Here is a 19,591-nt window from a genome sequence, read left to right as displayed (position 1 = left end):
ATATATATATATATATATATATATATACACACACACACACTATATTATGTGTCTAGTGGACACGTTTACAAAATGGACAGCTATGTATGGGGCAAGACTTTTTTGGGGAACAGATTGTCCTTTTTTTTTAAGGTGAGAGTGGGATGTTGGGGAAGGATTGTACGTATATTTGGGGAGGTAGTTTGAGTAGGAAGACAGACAAGACAGCATACAGGGGTGGTATATGACACATGGGGGATAAACACATTGGGCATGGAAGGGTGTTTGGATATTAGAAGACCATGAGTCCCCAAATGGAAACAGTGGGACTGAGGTCTGCACCCATGGGCAGACACCACTGCACATTCACAGCCCCGAAGGTGGCTGTGCTGGTGGCTGAACAGGAACGGCAGGCTGACAATCTAATTAATCCATGCAACCCTCAAGCTGGCATAGCAGATCTCCACACTCCTTTTGGAACTTGCTATGCACTAATTCCTGGACCTGGATACAGGTGATGGTATCATGTCCGTTCCCACTCGTAGGGGCAGAAGAGCCCCATCCTCTCAGGTGGTTCCATCCGAAGGTGGTGCAGGACCAGTGGATGAGGAGGTCCCAGGGTGGGTCCCAGATGTGCTGGGGCCTGGTGCCATGGCCAGACGAGGTGGAAGAGATTGGTCTGCTGGGACCAGCCTTCCAAAATGTGCTATGGTGCTGCAATTTTAGAACATATATGGGTTATTAATAGTCAACACAATCCAAGATTAGTTATAACAGCATGTATAGATATGCCCATTAACCCAAAACAACAGTTTTGGAACAGTTGCATAGCAAACAGAACACATGCATATATTGAACCACAGTGGCCATTGCAACAGCATGCAGGTTACATTGATAGCACAGGCCGCAATGATAGCATTTGAATATGGAACATTAATAGAAACACATTTCAATATTTGTTGAGCAATAAAACATATGTCCCAACAGTAGGTTTGGTGTAAAACATACCCATTGATTTGTGTGTTTAGATTATTGTTGCAGATATGGTGGAGGGAAGAGATGTCAATTAACAACTTGCATATCCTTGCAGTACTTATAACTTTAATGATCATTGCTCTAATCATTACTCTACAGGTATTATTACAATAACCTATGGCCTTGGTTTGGGCAGTGGTATGTTTGTACACAGTGTATAGTTCAACCTTCTTATAGCTACTTTCTAATTCTCTTACCTGGAAGACCTGTGGGGGGAATGGTTGTTAACACTACCTGACTGTTTCTATACATATTCACAAAATCTGAGTTAAAATTATGCATACAACTTACTGCCACACCCGGGATTCTAACTGTGGTTGTGTCCACTAAAAATATAACAATTTGTTTCATCAGAGCAAGCTATTGAGAAACTGTGGTCTCTTCCTTCAGTGTTTTCTAAGTCTCTCTTGGTTGTACAATCTGACCTTGTAATTACAACATTCTTATACAGTCATTCCTAGACATATTTTTTATGTAGCACAGTGTGGGAAACGGTGGTTAACACAACATTACTATTCAAATATCAGATCTTGGTGAATGCAACACTCTAAGCCATACAATACCAGAGTAAACACAACCAGTCCAGGATTTAGAACTTTATTGCCAGGCAGTTACAGTTCTCTTACCTGGAAGACCTGTGGGGGGAATGTTTGTTAACACTATCTGACTGTTTCTACACATATTCACAAAATCCTAGTTGAAATTATGCATACAGCTTACTATCACTCCCGGGATTCGAACCCTGGCTGTGTCTGTTAAAAATACAACTATTGTGCTTCATCAGTGAGCTATTGAGAAACTGCTGTCGCTTTCTTCACTGTTTTCTGTCTCTCTTGGTTGTACAATCTGATCTTGTAATTACAACATTCTTATACAGACATTCCTAGACATATTTTTTATGTAGCACAATGTGGGAAACAGTGGTTAACACAACATTACTGTTCATATATCAGATCTTGGTGAATGCAACATTTCATGCCTACAATTCCAGAGTAAACACAACCAGTCCAGGATTTAGAACTTTATTGCCAGGCAGTTGCAGTTTTATTTAAATATGACCTATGTGGGACTATTACTGTCATATTGTCTGGTTTATTCATTACAAACCATACACATTTTTATACTGCCAGGTGACATTCTACTCCTTTATATTTATTTGGTATGATTATTACAAGCAGGATTGTTACTCAACAGCCTTGCAATGCAGCCTTTCAACCTACTGGCATGGGCTTCCTGGTTCACAGCCCGCTCAGCTGGAGCTGTAATGAAAATAGAGAAACATTTAGGCATAGCTATCCATTACATACACAGGCTGGACTTTGGTAAACAGTTATTGCTAGGAATACTTACACACTGCTGGGACATCACCCCTCTGTCTTGCTTCCTGGTCCCACTGTTCCAAGAGCTCCCTCTTCCTCTGTTTCAAGTTGGCATAGTGGTGCCAGATCTACTCACCAGTCTGAGGGATACCAGTGGCACTGGTGAGATCATGGGCGAGACTTTTCAAGGCTTCCACTTTGCCCTGGTACTGGTCCTGCAGCAGTCTCACGTCATGTTTTTTTACCAGGCATCCTACCATGACCATGGACTCCTGTATGCCCCAGCACTGCACCTGAAAGTGCATGCCCTCTCCAACACCTGCCATACTGCCTACAGTGGTGAGCTACAACCAGCTATGAGCTGTATTCTCACCTGTGGGGTTTAAATATGGCTGATTTCCCACCCTTTGCCATGATTGGATGGTTTTGAATATGCTGAGCTAAGCTAAGCTACAGGCAAACCTGCTTAGCTAAGGTTGGCAGTGGTTATAGGGGCAGGTTCAGCACTGCTTACCAATGGGCAAATCCACTTAGCTGGGCTACGCATTGCTTAGCATTCATATATACACAATGCTTACACCCTTTCATCATAGCTGTGCAATGCTTAGCATTGCGTATGTTTTATTTTATTGTACTACCACCTGTATGGGATTGAGTTATCATTCATTAGATAATATAAATGTGTTTACCTTCTCTGACATCCCCCAATGTGCTGTAATTACGTTTATTCTGGTGTGGCTATATTGTATGGGGCACTTGTGTTTACATGAGGGGTTTCACTACTTTATTACACTGACACCTCACATCTAGGCCTAATACACTACTCTGATTGAGAAATATAAGTTACTTCCTACATAAATATACAAATAAATTAAAATTGTAATGATTACACATACAAAATGGGAATGGCCTTGGTGAGGCTCAAACCATGAATGACTACATGCAAGGCATACGCTCTAACCACTATACTATTGTACTTACATTTATGTTGGATGTCTATTGCTATTTAACTTATCGTGCCATTTCAGCTGGGCTAAGCATAGCTAAGCAATGAGCACATCCACACAGCTACACTTAAACTTTATTGCACATGTGAAAAAAATGTATTTGTTGTGTTTTTTACTTCATACACTTCAGAATATCCATGCTAATGCTAAACCTGTTATTTTATCAACTTTCTTGGTTTGTAGGGACAGTTGTCCCTTATGGCTTTGTCCAGATTTCTTACCCTGATGGGTTGGCAGGTATAATGAGCGATCTTGCTCTATTTAAATTGCCATATGGCAATTCTGGTGTGCAGGGGGCATGTGTATTGTGAGAGCACTGCTCTCAAATACACCCTCTGCACTCATACACAGAACTGTGTAAGTATTATAGCACAGCAGCACACCTTCATGAATATGCATGGTGTGCTGCCATGCTGCACAGGAACAGTCCCTCCCATGCAACAATAAGCTATTCTTGCATGGCAGTTTATTGAATCCAGGTGAAAATATTTCTAAGTTTTGAAAAGATTTTCTGTGTTTGCAGAAGTTTTCCTACATTTGCACACATTTTTCTGTATTTGGGAACATTTCTCATGGTTTACAAACTTATTTCCAAGAATTCTAATTACTTCAGGAGTTCTGCCTTTTGTTGTAAAGCATGTGTTACTGCAAATGAGATCAAAATCAGTTAATTTTACATTAAGAAGGTTTTATTTTTATTGGTAACTGCCATTGGAAGGCATACTGTTTGTTTATGTGATTGGCGTGAGGGCATCACTGGGTAAAAGTCTTTCATCCTGTTGATATAAAAGCCTTATATTTGTGTGAGACTGTGCTCATTTATTTGTTTCTATCTGTATGTTACTGTACTGCTCTTAGGACATTTTAACAGTATCCTGATATTTAATAAAATCCAAAGTATTTAACCATACACATTTTTTTGTGTAAGGTATGGGTGCAAATTGTTTAATTTGACTGACTGTAATTTTTCTGAAACTTACAAAAATGTTTTGGGATTGGGGTCAAATTTTGTTCCTTCACATCAAACAAATGTAACCAACACCTTGTTGGAACTTAAATTCTACACTAGAAAACTTAACTTACAACATCTGTTGAATGAAATTACTGTTTATGGTGTGTTTTCTAGACCTTCTGTATACAATCCCATCTTATTTATTACATTGAAAGATTTTGAAAATTGTTGTGAAGCTGATATACGCACATTATTAGCAAACAAAAAGATCAGTGTTTTTTACAATTTGAGTAGTGAAGAAAGAGCAGCTTTAAGTGAATTAAAATGAACAAAAAAATTTGAATAATGAAAGCAGATATTGGAGGGGAGGCTTATAGTCATGTATGACTCTGACTATAGGGAGGCTATGAAAAGAATGTCAAACAATGAAGTTCAATATAGGGAGATCACCTTGGTTGATATATATAAAAGTTATAAATTCATTTATGCTTGTTTATATGAAATGTTAATGAACAAAGACATTGAATGTGAACTGTATAACGTTATGTTAGTGGAAAACCCTAGAATTGGAGTACTGTTTGGCATCCCTAAAATACATAAAAGTCTAACAAAGCCCCTCTTCAGACCCATTGTTTCTGCAACCAACAGTATCACACAAAGTATTTCTTTGTATATAGATAACTGAATTAAGTCCTTCAGTTTGTAATTTGCCTTCATATCTTAGAGACTCCTGAGATTTTTTGGATCAGATCAGGATCTTTAATCAAGGGTACAGGTGCAAATACACCAGTGTTTTGATGTTTATAGTTGATGTAGTTTCCCTATTTACCAGTATACCAAAAGATCAAGGGGTTGATTTTTTTAGATACTTTTTAACAAAAAGATCAGCATTTCAAATGAAAACATCACGCTATATTGTTCATTGTTAGAATTAATGCTGGAGCATAATTATATTTTTTTGTTTGTTTAAAGACAAATAGTTTAACAAATTAAAGGCATTGTGATGGGGTGTGGCATAGTCCCTGCATTTGCTAACTTAGTTTTAGGGTGGTGAGAAAGTCAACTTATGACTAAAAATAGGCTTTTTGAGAATGTCATATTTTTTCAAAAGACTTGTAGATGACTTGTTTTTTGTCATTAATGGTAATATAAGTGAAGTAAATCAGTTTTTAGAAGAACTTAATACTAGTTCTGATTTTTTGAAATTTACCTTATGGATTGCAAGTTTAAAGTTCATTTTCTAGATATCACCCCAGAATGGGATGTACCTAACAAAACCTGCCATAGCAGTATATATCGAAAGGAAACTTTTTTCAACTGTTATTTATGTTTTCACAGTAATCGTCCTGGGTTCATCAATAAGAACATGCCTAGAGGACAATTTATTAAAGCCTCGAGGTTAACAACTACAGATGTAGATTTTTATAAAGAGGTGGAGTTTATTTTGTCTTTTCCATGAGAGAGGTTATAAGAGCAAGAAATTAGTATTTCATGGCAATGAAATTTTTTCTAAAAGAAATTTTCAATTTACCCCTATTTTAATTAAAGCTATTGATAAGCCTTTGGACTGTAATCAAAACAAGATCACCACTGTATATAATCTTGATATGTCAGTAGACAATGATAGTATTGCAAAATTATTTTAGACAATTTGCAGATTTTAAAAGGAAACAGTGACACTTTTAAGGTTATTGGGGAAAAGCCTATGTTTGTGTGTAAAAAAAAGCTAGTAGTTTAAAAACACTGCTACAGAAAAATAGTACTTTAAGGAGTCCTATTTACACCCAAAAGGTCAAAGGAATTTATAAATGTAGGATGTGCAATGTTTGCAGATACATTCGTGAAGGTCCGTTCATTGTTTTGTCCCATATAGACAAGATTATATATGCAACCAATAGATTCACATTTAACTCAAAGGGCGTAGTATATATCAGTGTATCTGCTGGTTGCAATGCTTTTTATGTTGGAATGACCTCCAGATTGCTGAACAAAAGGATTAAAGAACACCTTTATGCTATTAAGAGCAAAGACATTAGCAATGCTTTATACAAGCACTCATGTTCATGTGATAAATGTAAAAAAATATTCTTTGTGTTAGAACAAGTTCAAAATGATTTAAGAGGTGGTGACTTTAAGAATGCTTTGGGCAAAAAAAGAAACTAAATGACAGATTACCTTAATGGCTGATGAGTACCCAGGATTGATTGAAACTGTTAACATTAAGTGCTTTTTAAGAGATAGAAGTCTGAAGGTTATGACCTAGAGTTCCACATTAAATAAGATTTTTATGTCAGTATTTTATTCAATTTTACCCACATAGGTCTGTATATGTTACAATGTGTCTTTAAGTATAATGAATTACCTTTTAATTGAATTATTAATGAAGGTTTATTTATTGGATATTGTAGATTTCAGTACTGTGTTTTTTCAATTATTTTATTTCTGAAGAAGTCCTTATTGATCAAAAGTGAGTCAGAATATGTGTACATCTAAATAGGTTGTGGGTGTCTCCAGTGCTTCAGGTTTTGAAGTTTATTAGTTGTGGTTGTCATACATCGGCTCCTTCTTTTTTGTTTTTTAGTATCCTGATATTTCATAAGTTACTCAGATACTGCAAAAGCTGTTCTGAGTTTACCAAAGTTCTCCTGAGTTTGTCAAAATATTTTTAAGTTTTGAAAAGTTGTTCTGTGTTTGTAGTTTTCCTACATATGTGCACATTTTTCTGTATTTAGGAACATTTCTCAGGGTTTGTGAACTTATTTCCAAGAATTTCTGATACTTCAGCAGTTCTGCCCTATTGCTGTAAAGCATTTCTTACTTCACCTGAGCTCAAAACCACTTTGTTTTACTTTAAGAGAGTTTTATTCTCCACTCTGGGAGCAGAGGTCTGATTCAACCCATCCAGGATGGGAACTACCAACGGAAAGCATATTGCCTGTTTATCTGATTGGCTGTTCTCACCTGTCTATCTGATAAATCTGGGCATCTTGGGGCAATGTAGCAATTGACTCATGTACACAGACAACCCTCTCAACCTACCACCCAATACTACAACCTGTGAGAGATGCACTTATCTAGCCAAACTGGAGGTAAAGATCTCTTCATACAAGACTGAACCTTACAGTCAAGAGGAGAAGGTAAACACTTGCACCACACCACACTCATCACATAGTCCCACTAAACCTACACCACCAAAATCCACACATAGAAACACACAAACATTTGTGGAGGCTCTCAATAATAATCTGCTCAAGCAACAGAGACCTCCAAAGCAGAAACGTAATCAACCTCCACCCCCCAACACAACCCAAATGACACATAGCCCACAGACTCAGTGTGCCACTCAACCACAGCCCATAAGGCAAAACAACGTACCCAACACACTACTCATAGGTGACTCTATAGTCAGGCACACTGATGTCCCACTCACCAGGCTAAACAAGGAGAAGGTTATTGTCAGCTGCCTGTCAGGTGCCAGGATCCACCACATAACCCATGCACTCAGATCACTCCACAATAAGTACAAATATGACTGTCATTGTCCATGTTGGTTTGAATGACCTGAGATGTACCTCCCTGGACTACATGAAAAGAGACATGGAACAGCTCTCCGATCTTGTAGCCCAGGCAGGTATGACCCTAGCCCTGAGTAGCATCCTGCCATCACCCAGAATGATACTGCAGTACAAGGACAAAATGATTGACTTCAACAATTGGCTAAGCTTCTGGTGTCATTCTAAGGGGATCCAGTAGCTGTCTGCCTGGGATGACATGGTCGACAGACCACTATGCTTTACCAGAGATGGCCTGCACCTGTCACCTCTGGGATTCCAGATACTGTCTAAGGCTCTTGCCACCCCTATAGTGCCTTTTTTAGGAAACTTTCCAATGACACATTCACCACTGTAACAGGAACAGGCAAGCAAAAACTGAGGGTAATGCTACTCAATGCTAGAAGTCTAAATCTCAAAATGTACTCCCTCGAGGCACTCCTTAAAATGGAGAACATCGATATCTGTGCAGTGACTGAGACCTGGTTCAAGGCTCCAGAGTGCACCCCTGCATTACCAGGCTATAACTCATACCACACTTTTCAGCCATCTAACCTGGACCGGAACACCAAAGGTGGAGGTGTGTCCATATTCATTAAGGATATCCACACCTCCAGGGCTAGTTGCTCAGCATAATGCATCCGTGGTTATCCAACTGCAACTAACTCTGGGCAAAACTGCAATCCAAATTGTAGCTTGCTACAGATCCCCCACCATGCCCCATGATTCCCACTCCTCTTTTCTTGATATACTGGAAAATATTAAGGTTCAACCAAACACCCTAATAATGGGCGATTTCAACTACCCCACCATTAACTGGGAAAACTACTCATGTACCAACTCCTTCACTCATTGCTTTCTGGAATTCATAAATTCCAATGCCCTGGATCAACTTATCCACACCCCCACCAGGGGCAACAATATCCTAGACCTAGTCATTACCAACATGAGTGACCGGTGTTCCACACCTGAAGTCAACTCCGACCATAAGCTAATCACCCTAGATATCCACACCCCACCCCCATTAAGGAAACCATGGTAAAAAAATTCTCCAAAGCCAACTTCATGCTTCTTAAGATAGAAGTGGCGAACTTCATGACACCCATGCAGATGGACAATACAGTTACTACTGCTGAATCCTACACAAATGCACTCTATAAGCACTTACACGATCGTGCTATCCCAAACAGAACCAAGATGTTATCCTCCAAAAAAGGAAGCCAATCTGGTGGTCCCCTGCCATAAACAAACTCTGCAACAGAAGGAAGAAACTGTTGCAAAAGAGAGTAAAATCCCATGAGTGGAGGAGCTCCCTGGTCTGCCTCAGTAATAAGCTAAGATCCCTTATAAGATCCTCCAAAGCTAGCTACAAAAACAAAATTGCCACTGATTCTAAGGACAACAACAAAGCATTCTATAGCTATGTTAGGAATCTCAATGGCAACACCCAGATCTGCTCTGAGTTACAGCACAATGGCACGAAAATTACAGAACCAACTGATATTGCCAACATCCTGGCAGATAGGTTCAGTGCTAACTTTACCCCCCTTTCACCCCCCAAAAGGGCCCATATTTATACAAGAATAATGCAGAGTCCCTGTAATCACAATTATGCAGGTAAAAGCTGCACTCTCTAAAGCCAAAAACACATCATCCATGGGACCGGACAACATCCCAGGCTGTGTTTTACATGAACTTCAGAACGAACTGGTTCCCCACCCAAGCACCATGTTCAGTCATAGCCTCACATTAGGCTTTGTGTCCACTGAATGGCACACAGCAACAGTCATCCCACTCCACAAAAGGGGAGCCACCACTGATCCCGGGAACTACCACCCTATTAACCTGACAAGCCTGGTCTGTAAGGCCATGGAACGTATCATCATGGAACTCATAAACAAAGACATTGGTAACCTCCAAACTCTGCACCCCACCCAGTTTGGGTTTTTGAAAGGCAGATCATACCTCCTGAACCTGATTGACTTCTTTGGGGCAGTCACCAAAGCTGTAGATGAGGGTAAGGGGGTTCACACAGCCTATCTTGACCTCGCCAAGGCTTTCAACACCATCCCCCATTCTGGAATTATAGATAAACTCACTAAACTTGGTATAAATCCTTACGTCACAAGATTAGTTGCCAACTGTCTCACTGACAGAACCCACACAGTGAAAGTTGCAGACTCCAAAATTGACTTCAAACCAGTGACAAGTGGAGTACCACAGGGTTCAGTCCTGGGACCTTTCCTGTTTGGTATCTACTTCTCTGAAGCACAGGCTAACACAAAAGGCCTTTCATTAATGAAGTGTGCAGATGACTGCAAACTAGGAGACATAGTCGAGTCCCCAAATGATGTCGACATCCTACATAAGGACCTCACTGAGACAGATGTCTGGTGTCAGAGCCATGGCTTCAAGCTCAATGCCAAAAAGTGCATTGTCATCCCCTTTGGTAAAAACTCTGTACCCATGAACTACCACATAGGCAGCAGTCTACTTAATGCCGAATGTGTGATAAGAGACCTTGGGACCCAGGTGGACAGTAGTCACTCCTTTGATAATCACATCGCCACAGTAGTCAGGAAATCCTTCTACGTGGCACACCTCATCACAAAAGGCTTCTCATCCAGGAAAAAAGAGGTCATTGTTCCCCTCTACTCGGCACTCATTAGACCCATTATAGAGTACAATGCCCCTTTTGGAATGTACCTCACTAGACATCTGCAGCAGCTGGAAAGGCCACAGAAGTACCTCACAAAGTGGATTACTGGCCTCAAACAGATGCCCTACACTGTCCATATCAATCGCCTACTCTGAGGTTATCTCTGCCTAACACATAATGCTATGTAAAACCCAGAGCTGTTGGACATGCTGCACCTAAAGAAATCCCAGTCCCTCCAAGCTACATGCTCTAGGGACCTAAACCTTGACACCACAATAAACGGGACAAACTGGAAGGATAGATTCCTGTCCCAGAGACTTCCCATACTCTGGAACAAGCAACCCATCTATGTCAAGCAAAGTTCCTCATTAGCACTCTTCAAGAATAATCTTGATGAGTGGATGGGAAATAGGAAATACACCCTGGGGATCACTTCTGTGACTCTACTCAACAGAGGCACAGGAAAATAACTTTCTTGGGTGGCGTAAACCAGGGAACCTTTTTGGCTAGGCTTACTTAGGCCCTTGGGCCAATAGCCAAGTACCTACCTATGAACCTATGAACCTACTTATGAACTGTGTAAACATCTTTCATCCTGCTAGTATAAAAGCCTCATGTCTGAGCATCATGCAAATGCGGTTACCAGTGTATTGTATATATGCAAACTTTCCAGTTTAAAATCATCTATAGGAAATGGTCTACTTTGTTGCCCAGTGTTCATAGCTGCTCAAAGAGCTGTTAGTTTGAGCAGAGGGCAGCACCACAGCAGGTCATCCTATAGTATACTACTAAACATTTTCACTTAGACCTTTAAGTGAGACTCTCTCTACTCCTTCCCATCTACTAAGGATATGTTATAATGGATAGACGCTTCCCTGTCATCTTTGTTTCTGTCCTGGTAGATATGGGAATCCTGAGGTAGTGTGGTAACTGGCTCATGTTTACTGACAACCACTTAATTTTACAACAGACAAACACAGTATGTGAGAGATGTAGACACACGATGTTACTGCAGGCAAAGCTCTCACATCCATACATGAGAAATATAAAGCAGGTTGTCGGCATTTCACCCAAAGCACTCATTACCTACATTATGGAGCAAACACACAGACCCATATATAAGAAGGTATTTAGATTTACTCTAACTAAACCTCCAATTCCTCCTAAAAGCTTCTCTCAGTGGCCCAGTCCACACTCAAAAAAAGACAGTGCCACAACCAACACATAGATCTGAAAATCATAGTAGCCCCAATTCCAAGCCCATAAGGCAACACACCACACAATCAAACATTTTAGTCACTGGAGATTACATTGTGAGACATACAGATGTCTCCTTTCCCAGGCTAAACAAGGAGAAGATCACAGTGAGCTGTCTGGAGCCAGAATCCTCCAGATCACGCATGCACTTAGGTCTTTAAACCACAAGTACCAGTATGACATGGTCATAGTCCATCTGGGCATAAATGACCTAAGAAGTACCTCACTGGACTAGATATGAGAGAGATGATGATGCTCTATGAATATGTGTCCCAGGTGGATACGAATCTAGCCTTGAGTAGCATCCTTCATTTACCAATAATGTTGCCACAGTGCTAGCAAAAAATGACTGGCTTCAACAACTGGCTTAGTTTCTGGAGTCACAACAAAAGGATCCAATATCTGTCAGCCTGGGGAGACATGATCGACAAACCATGATGCTTTGCCAGAGATGGTTTGCACTTGTCACCCCTTAGCTTCCAGATACTGGGAAAAACTTTATCTATTCACATAGTACCTTTTTTAAGTGGTACCAAGTTGTTAAACCCTCCAACATAACAACAATCACTCACTTAAAGGGTCTGCTGTTCAACACTAAGAGTGTAAGTAAAAAACTGCACCCCCTGAAAGCACTCCTCATCCTGGAGAATGCACACATATGTGCAGTCAAGGAAACATGGTTCAGAAACATGGAAAACACCCCAACTATCAAAGGCTTCAGTGCCTTTGATACATTTTGATACCCTTAAGCTTAGGATAAAACAAAGAGATGAGGTATCCCAGTGTTCATAAAAGACAAGTACACCACTAGACTGGTCCAACATCATGACTAACGTGAACTGCCCCATGCCCAAATAACCATATCCTTCCTTGCTATAGATTGCCTAACATGAGTCTGGAAAACTACACCTCCTACCTGCACCTTATTTTATTTATTATTATTTATTGACAATTGTTAACCGGGTTAGTCCAAGTTGGCTCATGGCCCATTTTCAGTGGAGACCCAAGGAGAAAAGCTCCAAAAAAAAAACACAAACAGTTTACAGAGGATCAAACATTTGAGTCAAAAATATGGTCAAAAGCAGTTATACAGGAACGTTAGAGAGAGAAAGCAGAAATGCAAACACATGATATATACATATCAATATTTTACAGACTAAAATATATATATTTACATATTTATAAAAAGAGTTAAGCTTTTGCACTGTTGCTGGTGTTTTACACCTTCTGGAATCACTTAACAGTCAGCCTAACACCATACTTATGGGTGACTTCAATTACCCCTCCATAAACTGGTAAACCTATGCAATCCCTAATTCCCTTGCTCAGAGGTCTTTGGACTTTGTCAACACAAACACCCTGGAGCAACTATTTAGCTCCCAACTAGAGGTACAAATATCCTAGACCCGGTACTCAAAAACATGGCAGGGTGATGCTGCTCCTTCCCATGCATTAACTCCTCCCTGGTAAGATCTGACCACAAAATAATCTCCTTTAGCATCAAAACTAGCCTACAACCCCCTCAAGCTCCAGACCTATTAAGAACTTTGCTAAGGTCAATTATCTCAAACTAAGCAACAGCTTATTAGACTTCCAAGCCTCTCTGAACCCAGATGAGACTGAGGTCTACTCTGTGCTGTACTCAAAAGCATGGTACAACCACATTCATACCTGCAAAGAGGAGATCGTACCTATCCGAGTCAAACTTATGATTGCTGGCAAAAATAAACCATCCTGGTGGACCCCTAGCATAAGTAGACTACTCAACAAAAAGAAAAAAAATCCTCTCCAAAGCCAAGAAGGAACAGACAAAACAGTGCAAAAAGACACTCACCAGTCTGAACAAACAAATTAGAGAGCTGGCCAAAGATGGCTATGAGGCAAAGATAGCCTCCCAGGTGAAAGATAACTGTAAGGCTTATTTTAATTACATTCATAACCTCAGGGGAAATGCTCAGCAATGTGCTGAGTTAATCAAGAATAGCAACACTTACACCCAGCCTGAAACTATAGCAAACCTGCTGCTCAACAAATTTGGGTCAAACACCCCCCCCCCCCCCCATCACCTCCTACCACACAAAAAGAAAAGCCTGCAACCATCCTCCTACTGGTCATTACAAGGGAATAAGTCTTTACTGCATTCACTAAAGGCCAAACAAAGCCTACATGGGTCCCAGCAATATTCCAGGATGCTTCATAAATAGCTTAAAGCAGAATCTATCAGGGCTACTAGAACCTTCTTTAACCACAGCCTCTGGATGGATGTGCAGTCAAGGAAACATGGTTCAGAAACATGGATTCTGGATGGGTTTTGTCTCAGAGGAATGTAGGACTGTAACAACAAGCATCCCTCTGCACAAGGGGGGCCCATCAACTGAGCCAGGGGAACTGCAGACCATTAGCTGGATCAATCTTATCCGCAAGGCCATGGAGAGAATTATCATGGACCTGATCAATTTCAACATAGGAAAACATCAAACACTGGACCAGTCCTAATTCAGCTTTGTCAAAGGGAGGTCTTGCCTGCTGAATCTGGTGGGCTTCTTTGAGAAAGTCACCAGGGCCATGGATGAGGGTAAAATGGTACACACTGTTTATCTAGGCCTGGCCAAACATTTGATACAATCCCCCACTTAGGGATCATAGATAAACTTACTATGTTAGGCATAAACTCCTACATCATCAGGGTGGAGCAAACTGGCTCACTGACAGGACACATGTTATTCAGATAAATGAATCCACATCTGATAACAAACCTATTACTAGCATTGTGCAACAGAGATCATTATTTGGACCCCTCCTGTTAGGTGCAGACTTCTCTGAAGTGTAGGTCAATGCTGTTGGTCTCTGGCTCACCAAGTCTAATGATGGCTGGAGGCTGGAAGCTGGCAGCGCTCACTGAATCTCCAAATGTTGTTGAAACCCTACAAACAGGCCTAAAAATGATAAACGACTGGTGCCAAAAACATGGTCTGAGACTAAATGCTAAAAAAATGCATAATCATACCCTATGGTAAATCAGATACCCATGAAAATTACAATATTGATAGCACACCCATAAAAGAAGATCTAGTGGGGAGGGACCTAGAAATACAGATAGATAGTAACCTAAACTGTGACCACAAGGTAGATATGATGGTGAGGAAATCCTTCTGTGTAGCTCAACTTATAAGTAAAGGCATGGCATCAAGTCAAAGGAGGTCATAGTGCCATTTTACTCATCCCTCATCAGGCCCTTAATATAGTGTAATGCTACCTTCAACATGTACCTAATCAGGCACTTCCACCAACTGGCATGGCCCCAGAGTTTTCTCACTGAAAAAATTAAAAGAGTAAGACACATGTCTTATGCAGACTGACTAAAGTCTATTGCCTGTACTCTTTCTTGTAGTGTTTTTTGAGACATGACTTATGCCTGACCTACAGGCATTCTCTGATCCAGAACTGATGAAAATGTTACATATTCACAAGAAAATTTGTATGAGGGTTATGCATTGCATGGACCTGAACCTTATTTGTGACTCTAACAGAACTTGTTGGAGAAAAAGAGTCATATCCCAAAGTCCACCTTGTCTGTGGATAAACTTCCCAACATTGTAAAACAAAGCTCATCTCTCACTCTCTTCTAAAAGAATTTGGATAAATGGATGTGGAACCCTAAATTCACTCCTGAGGTACTCCCCATGTCCCTTCTGGACAGAGACAATCTGTAAAATGACTCAGAGCTCCAACACCCAAAGACCCACTACCTGATACTACCCATCCCGCATTGGGAGAATTAAGATACAACATTGTCATGTCCTGGGTATTATTAACTAGGCTGGTAAAGGCTCTTGCACCATTAGCCTAATAATCACCTATGAACCTATAAACCTATGAACAGCTCTTTGCAGTTCCAGAACAGAACTGTTATGAACCACTGGCAATGGAAAATAATTGGTGCAGGAGCATCCTACTGAGGAGGTCAGGGCTATGCAACTTCAGTGAAATAGCGATGCTCCTGATAAGCTGACATATCCCTTATTTATGTGAGTGAAGAATAATGTAATGGATGGACTAAACTGAAATAAATAAATAAGAGTTACCCAACAGCACTTAGCTTGCATTGGCTATCCCTTTGTGTTCAGTTTTCAAGACTGTTATAGCCTTCACTCAACCAGCGTTAGTGTTTTGTGGCATGCTGTAATACACTAACCATGTGTTAACCTTTTCAGATACACATAATGCTGACTAGTTATAGCAGGGATTCCTCTGTGATTTTTTTTTATTGTTGAGTTTAACTTATTTTATTTGTTTTTGTGTTAATATCTGCTGTATAGTGTTTGTTGTTGCTGTTTTGTGTAGTAACCAGTTGCTGGCATAATGCTTAGGTTAGTCACATTAAAGGTTCATGAGTTGTGCTTTAAGATTAAATGGAAGCAGATGTCACCTTACTCCAAGAAATAGATGATATTGTTTATACCTTTCCAGGTTTTAGGGTACATTTTTAACACCTTTATTGAATTAACAGTTAAAGATATATGCAAACATACATTTATATAAAAGAGAACAAACCTTGTTAGCATGTTTACAGTTACAGACAGTATATATTACATACATTCTTTCATGTAATTATCAGCAGTCCAATATTGCATAAATTGCTCAATTCCTGCATTTCCTTAGACCTTACCCCCTCCTCCAAAGCATTATTTTGTATATATTGTTCCCAATATTTCCATTTTATTCTATGTAATTTAGTCCTAACCTTTTCTAGACATCCTACTTCCAGGTTTTTTATCCCTTTTACGATGTTCACTACTTCAAATACAGTTGATTTAGACTTTGATTTCCATTTTCTAGTAATTGATTTTGCAGCTACCAGAATTAAACTTAACAAGGCTTTACTATGTCTAGGCAATTCAAATTCTTTATCCCAGTTCAAAAAATCATTTCCTTAGTTATACACCCATTACATTATTCAATTAGTTTTGACAGTGTACTCTGCAGGGAATTTTTAAAGTCTGCCATTACACTCCCAAAGCATATTCTCCCAGCTACATCCTTCTTCCCCATCACACCTCCAACATTTGCCATCTACCTCAGGAAAAATTCTTGCAGTCTGCTTGGGTATAAAAATATATATGCAAACACTTCCAAGACAAAATTGTAAATCTTCTAGACTTGGGAGCCACACATATATCTTCACAATGTTTTTTTTGTGAATTGCTTATCCAATCTCTCTTCCCAATCTTTTCGAATATCCTCTGATTGATTCCGATAGTTATTGTTCAATACGATTTGGGGTACTTTAGGAATAGCTATTTTAGCCTCATCAGTAAGGAACAGCATTGTAATATTTATTAAGAATCTTTAGGTTGGACTGTAAAAGGTCACCATCATGATGTGGAGGGTAGGTGAGCTGCAGTGAAGTGCGGCACTTGGTCAGGTTTGTTGGTTCTGGGCACAGTCTATGAGCAAAATTACGATGCTCCATGTTTCTTTTCTGGATTTTTTTTGAGTTCCTGCATACCTTCAGTTATGAAGTTGATCAATATTTAATAGGATGTGACTTTAATGTTATAAATGATTAAACGTTTGATAGATCAGTCCTCAGAGTAAAACACAATGCACAGTCAGTAACAATGGATTATATAATTATCTCAGTTTTAAGTGATAGCTAGAGAGTCATGTGTGAGGCCAAAGCAGGACTTAACTATTTCATCCCAAATGGAACTTTCCATAGGAGGCTGGAATTTTCCTTATTAGCACTGGTGAGTGTGATGCAATGAAAAAGCATCCATGTGCCATCCCTAATCATTTGGTAGTATTGTTAGATATAAGCTTGAACCATAAAATTATGGAGACTGAATCAATTAATCTTAAAAGATGAACAGTCCTCACCCTTCATCAGACAAGGTTAAATAATTTTATTCTGCAACATTTCCTAAGTAAAATGACAATTTAGGTGTGGTTGGGGTCTTGCAAATTGAAGCTATTTATTTATTTATCATTTACTGAATGGATATCTTTTCAGGGGAGACCCAAAGTGGCATTCACTCTAACTAGGAGAAATTTGGAAAAGACACCTTGAAAATTTCTCTAGCTTTTTTATGATGAGGGGTCAAAGAAATGTTTACAGGAGAGGAGGTCATGAACAGGGGGCTCATTTAAAGAGAGAACAGCTGTGATATGGAAAAAGAAGTAATTATTATGGATAGTGCTACTACAATATCCATGGACAGTACAAACACTGTATATATTAATTATGGCAGTCCAAAATAACTGCTGTTCAAGAAACGGAAAAGTTCTCAAGGTATAGAGTACTGTAATTCAGTTTAGATGCTATACAACAACTGAGAAATAGTTTATGCTTTAATGAGTTAAATTAAACTGTACAGGAGCTGAATACTAATAATGTTTCTGGACTGCATAGCATAGAGTGAATATTTATTGCAAAATACGTAAAGAAGAAAAATAGGGTAATTAAAGTACTTCATAAATGGTTAAGGAATGGGGTGCATGGCAGGGTAATTTGTGGGAGAGTGATAATGGTTATTTATAAAAAAGAGGAGATAGGGAATATAAAAAATTAGAGTTGATTAACAGTGAGTAATGAAGATTATAATTTGCTTACGGAAATTATACAGAAAAAGTTTGGAAAGGTTTTACAGTAAGTGCCTTATGAATGAGCAAACAAAAAATGTAGGAAAACAGTGCCAAACAGAAACAAGTGCAGTAACCAAGAAACAAGCATGCAGCACTGTGGAAGGAACAGGCTGAACTCCAGATGTATGAAAACAAATTTTTAATGCCAAACATACGATTTCCCTTGTATTAAACTCTATCCCTTTCCAGCCTCTTAAATTTCCTATTAACTAAAACCTTACATCTATTATCAATTTTAGTCCTAATGTTAATATATTTTGCCCTCTCTTGTTCAACTGCAAACATCAAATCATTCAAAATACATTTATTAATACCTTCTATCTGTGCATAAATAATTTCCATGTCCCTTGCTTTTTGTTTTATGACAGCCCACATAATGTCCATGCTACAGTCATCAAAAATTCTTTAGAGTTCTTTATGCAATTCAATCCAGTCTTGTACATTATTGAAATATTTATACACTCGGAGTCCTTTAGGGAAAATGCCCCTGTTAATACACTCCTTTATGTAGCAGTTATCCAACCCTAAATTCTTATGCTTCAACATGCATTAATATCATTGTCATAAGTGTCCAAGTATGAACTATTAATATGGGGTTGCTCAGTAACACCCCATTTTTCCCATTTATAGAAGTTTGGTGTAGGCTTTCATTTTAAATATTGTTCAACAACAGCATTCCATATACCTGCTTGAAATATGTCCTAATCATTTAAACTTTAACATGAATTCCAGGAAGAAATTAAACAAAATACTTAGAGTCATGCAGAGGTTTCCTGTCCCTGCAAGAGAAATTCCAGAAATAGCTCTCATTGAGGCAAACATTGCATACGAGTTGGAAAATGCAGCCATGACCCCAGAGACTGTGGAAAGTACGAATGTCAATAGAAGAATTGTCCTCCGGCCAAACCTAAAACAGGCAATGAGATCAGTATTCCTTGGTGTTACTGCTCAGTACAGACGGTGTCAATACAGATGCAATTGAAATTATTCTCAAAATAATTTAAAAAAGATACAGAAATCTGTTTAGAAGTCTAGCTTGCTTATGGAACACTGTGGTATTTGTGACAAATGCTGCTGTGCCATCTTTTGTTGTATAGCAGAATATACATTTACAACTACTTTATAAATGCACATGCACACACACACACACACACACACACACACACACACACACACACACACACACA

General features: G+C 39.2%; 1 protein-coding gene and 1 long non-coding RNA gene across 2 annotated transcripts in view; one reads left to right on the top strand and one right to left on the bottom strand.

The window, feature by feature from the left end:
• The window catches only part of LOC122813297 (solute carrier family 22 member 7-like), a 1,073,907-nt gene that overhangs the window by 462,162 nt on the left and 592,154 nt on the right, over positions 1–19,591 (top strand). The window contains exon 3 of the mRNA XM_044085933.1: positions 19,078–19,273. Within this exon, the coding sequence (XP_043941868.1) occupies positions 19,078–19,273 (196 nt within the window). The remainder of the gene's footprint in view (positions 1–19,077; positions 19,274–19,591) is intronic.
• LOC122792655 overlaps positions 19,065–19,591 on the bottom strand; it is a 79,680-nt gene continuing 79,153 nt past the window's right edge. Inside the window, exon 3 of the long non-coding RNA XR_006363424.1 lies at positions 19,065–19,311. This is a non-coding gene — a long non-coding RNA (uncharacterized LOC122792655). The remainder of the gene's footprint in view (positions 19,312–19,591) is intronic.

Source organism: Protopterus annectens, chromosome 1.part0 (assembly GCF_019279795.1).
Source record: "Protopterus annectens isolate FY-2018-M chromosome 1.part0, PAN1.0, whole genome shotgun sequence".
Lineage (NCBI taxonomy): Eukaryota > Metazoa > Chordata > Ceratodontiformes > Protopteridae > Protopterus > Protopterus annectens.
Note: the sequence above shows the minus strand (reverse complement) of the source record. Positions and strands in the feature narration are given on the sequence as shown.